The following is a 3,668-nucleotide window of genomic DNA, read 5'->3' as shown; positions in this document are numbered from 1 at the left end:
TCCACATGCGTTTTAACGTTAATGTCGTTCTTCTGTCAAAATAATAAAAAATAAACTTATTGTACATATATCTAGAGGTTCATATGAGTGACGCAGCGGCCTCCGGGTCTGCCGCCGCCTCGGAGCTGCTGGCCGGCCCGATGCCACTCATGATGACGCTGGTTTTGTTTGTTTGCTCAGAAATGTCCAAATGTCCGTCAGAGTGTTCCTCCTCCGGAGCCTCCTCGGATTCACACTCGCTCCGGCCCTCGCTCTCGCACTCGGACTCCTCCTCCGCCGGCTCTCGGGGCTCCCTGCCCGGCTCCGAGCTGCTCTTCTCCGGCTGCTCCTTGTCCTTGTCCTTCTGGGCCTGCGCCTCTTTGGAGTGCCGCCACTTCATGCGCCTGTTCTGGAACCACACCTTCACCTGAAAACACATTTTTTTAAAAACACTGTTAAATAACTCTGTTTCCATGTGTGGTGCTGGGACATAAAGCTGCAGCATGTTTTTAAAAAATCCATGTATTTCATTTCCTTAAATTTCCAGGTAAAAATTAGCTCTTTTTTGAGAGAAGGGAATACATACATAGGAGAACATGCAAGCATTAGTTGCTGCTTTTATCGTAGTCATTAGGAAATATAGTATACGATTATAGTCATATCATTTTAAATATGTTGGATACTTCCAAAAGTGTTTTCCCTTTCCTCTTTTATGATAAGGTAAAATAGGCTATATCGTTAACACATTATTTCAAGAGACATCTTTTTGCAAGAAAATCATAAAAAGTGTAAATATAGTGCAAATAATATTATAAAAACTAGTAGATGACAGGAACCCTAAGTTTAATATTATCTAGGAATAGTAATAATATATGTCTGTTTTTGTTGTAGGGTGGGTAAAGTGGCTCTGACGTACATTGTGTTGAAATGTAAACAACAACTGGTGGCCTTTCAGCCAATCAGGTTGCACCAAAGTGTTATGATGCAGCTTTGCCAATTTACATGTAACATGGTTCTCTACCTTCTTCTGTGAATGACTGAATTAGTTTCAAATGTAAAGTTCTTGTCCTGAGAATAATCTGTGGGAATGCAGGTCAGAAACAAAACCTCACTCAGACTCATGCTATTTTACAAACATAGATAATGTGACTACAGCCATCCCTCAAACATGGAATCACATGTTCGAATTTAATATTATGTTAATGATTTGTCAAGTGCCAGAGGACACCATGTCAATTGTTTACTGCATTTTCTCTCGAAGTGTTTATAGTTTTAGCAACCTGTGGCTGACTTGCACAGAGTGGGCTTCTATTGGCTGCTCCAGGTATTTTTTTAGAAGCCGGAAAAGTGATGTCAGCAATATATGACCTGACATGACATGGAAAGGGTTTAAAGAAGAAACAAATATTTCATAAAAATATTTTTTATATGAGTAAGTCTAAATAATTTTAAATACAATTTAATTATAGTAGCTGCCTGATGATTTCTTGTATAGGGGGTGATGGGACGATAAAGGGGATTATGACCTCAGTTTTCTAAAATCATACATCCCTGTGGTTATATTGTGTTATCGTTTATTTGGATCCACACAACTCTTCCTGAGCTCCCAATTCAATATTCATATATTTAATCAATTTGCAGAAAATATAAAAACATTTAAATGGCGTCAATAATGAAAATACATCAAAACCATACCAAACCTCCCCCCCCCAAAAAAAAATATTGCAACCATGTGAAGAGAAACCTATAGAGCTAAATTATTTTTGAAGTCTCTGACCTTTTACAAAATAATATATATTGCTAAAATTACAACTGTAATATAAAATAAAACCTGTGCATCATGTTTATTTACCTGAGCGTCTGTCAGCCCGAGCATCGCCGCCAGCTGTTTTCTGTCCGGCTTGGTGACATATTTCTGAATCTCAAATCTCTTCTCCAGTCCTTTCCTCTGCAGGTTAGAAAACACTGCTCTGGACCACGACCTCTTCCTCTTGTATGTCTGTGGCATCGTGTCTTTGGTGAGGACAGCATACGGACCTAAAAGAGATGAAGAGGAGGTTAAATAACAAGAGAAGAGAAAGCAGAGGATTGACTGCAGGTGTCTCACAGATCCAAACACAGAGAGCTGCAGGGACAGTTTCCTGTCTGTTGAATGTCCTACAAGTGGTGACTACCTGGGAAGGTGTCCTGAAACTGATGCTGGCCTGAATGCCTGCTGCTGCTGCCTAGTGAACTCATCATGGAGGACGCGTCGCTCATCCCGGGGTCTATGCAGGAGAAGTACTGGCTGGCCGCAGGCTGAATGGGGATCTGGATCCCTGACTGACGGTTCGAGCTAACGATGGATGTGAGATCTGTTACAGAGCGAGAGATGAGGGGCTTCAGTCAGGAAACAAAGACTCACAACTTAGGGGGGCAAGATGGTCTAGTGTTTAGAGAGACCATCAAACAAACTCAAAGCCTGGGTTCAAGTGTGGCTGATCCTGACCTCTGAGGGGGCATCTGAGCAGAGGATCCCCTCCTCCTTAAAGTTATAAAGTTATAATCTGGTTCTGATTTTACTCTAGCTTCAGTTTCTAAAGTTAATGGTATCATTTATAAATAACGTTAAGGCCATAAACAGATCCCTATTTATTGTTTTATTTGGCTGACATGACGCGTCTCTATAAACACCACACATATGCTTTGAGTAATACAATCTCACCTCTTAATGAAGACTTTTCTCTGCCTTTATGGTCAAAATCTGTCGACAATATCCGATCAATTCCGAATTTGAGGTCTTTGCTTGAAGGCGGGGGAGATTGATGGGAGTTGAAGGGAGTCCTGGAGACTGATGTGAGCTGTAGTCCGTGTCTGTGGTAAGGGGAGCCCGGACTCACCCTCGCTCCGTACACGGACGGCTCCGGCCCGACCGGAGAGGGGCGCAGCGGCGAGCTGCCGTGCTGCGCCCGGTGGTGGTGGTGTCCCATGTGCACCATGAGGGCAGAGGATCCCGGGATGTTCTCCGCATCTCCAGTCTGCAAAATGTCTGCGATGCAAAAGGACGGTTTCTTCATGGTATCCACAGCGAAGCCCCCTGCGCAATACGCCGACCAGAGGCTAAAATTTGACGCGTAAAACGGGTTGAGCCCGGCCGTGTACATCCCGCCGCTGTAATGCTTTATTGTTTCTCAGTAGAGGGTATAAACTGACATGCATGTAAAAAGGAAAAAGGCAGGGATGGCGCTTTAGGGGGATAGATGACCGTCCTCTTCGTGTCAGTGCCAAAATCGCTCTCCCAACTCTGAAATCCAAACCCTGCAGCTCCACTCTCAAGTCTCTCCGCTGACACTGATTGGTCGCTTTCTGAGCCAATGGATGTTTTGCATTCGCGGACATCACGCCCTAACAAATGTGGATGATGTGTATCTTAAACACACACACACACCACACGCACGCACGCACGCACGCACGCACGCACGCACACACACACACACACACACACACACACACACACACACACACACACACACACACACACACACACACACACACACACACACACACACACACACACACACACACACACACACACACACACATGACCCGGACACTTCGCAGAAATGTTGATCCTGAGATGATGGATTGATCACTTAAAGAGTACCCCATCACCGCACACAAAAACATTACACCCATTACTCTCATGTTAA

The 3,668-nt window shown here is 44.0% G+C and overlaps 1 protein-coding gene across 2 annotated transcripts in view; it reads right to left on the bottom strand.

The window, feature by feature from the left end:
• Positions 1 to 3,285, bottom strand: part of hlx1 (H2.0-like homeo box 1 (Drosophila)) — a 3,785-nt gene extending 500 nt beyond the window's left edge. The window contains exons 1-4 of one of the 2 annotated variants that reach the window (XM_034076628.1): positions 2,684 to 3,285; positions 2,154 to 2,333; positions 1,832 to 2,016; positions 1 to 406 (exon numbers count right to left, since the gene is read on the bottom strand). The exon at positions 1 to 406 is cut by the window's left edge and continues 500 nt beyond it. In XM_034076628.1, the coding sequence (XP_033932519.1) occupies positions 80 to 406; positions 1,832 to 2,016; positions 2,154 to 2,333; positions 2,684 to 3,122 (1,131 nt within the window). In that variant the 5' untranslated portion in view covers positions 3,123 to 3,285 and the 3' untranslated portion in view covers positions 1 to 79. The remainder of the gene's footprint in view (positions 407 to 1,831; positions 2,017 to 2,153; positions 2,334 to 2,683) is intronic. The other variant, XM_034076629.1, reaches the window with a different exon arrangement.
• Positions 3,286 to 3,668: the final 383 nt, after the last annotated feature.

The sequence above is a fragment of the Pseudochaenichthys georgianus genome, chromosome 24 (genome assembly GCF_902827115.2).
Source record: "Pseudochaenichthys georgianus chromosome 24, fPseGeo1.2, whole genome shotgun sequence".
NCBI classification, from domain to species: Eukaryota; Metazoa; Chordata; class Actinopteri; order Perciformes; family Channichthyidae; genus Pseudochaenichthys; species Pseudochaenichthys georgianus.
The sequence above is the reverse complement of the archived record's forward strand: the minus strand, read 5'-3'. Positions and strand labels throughout refer to the sequence as shown.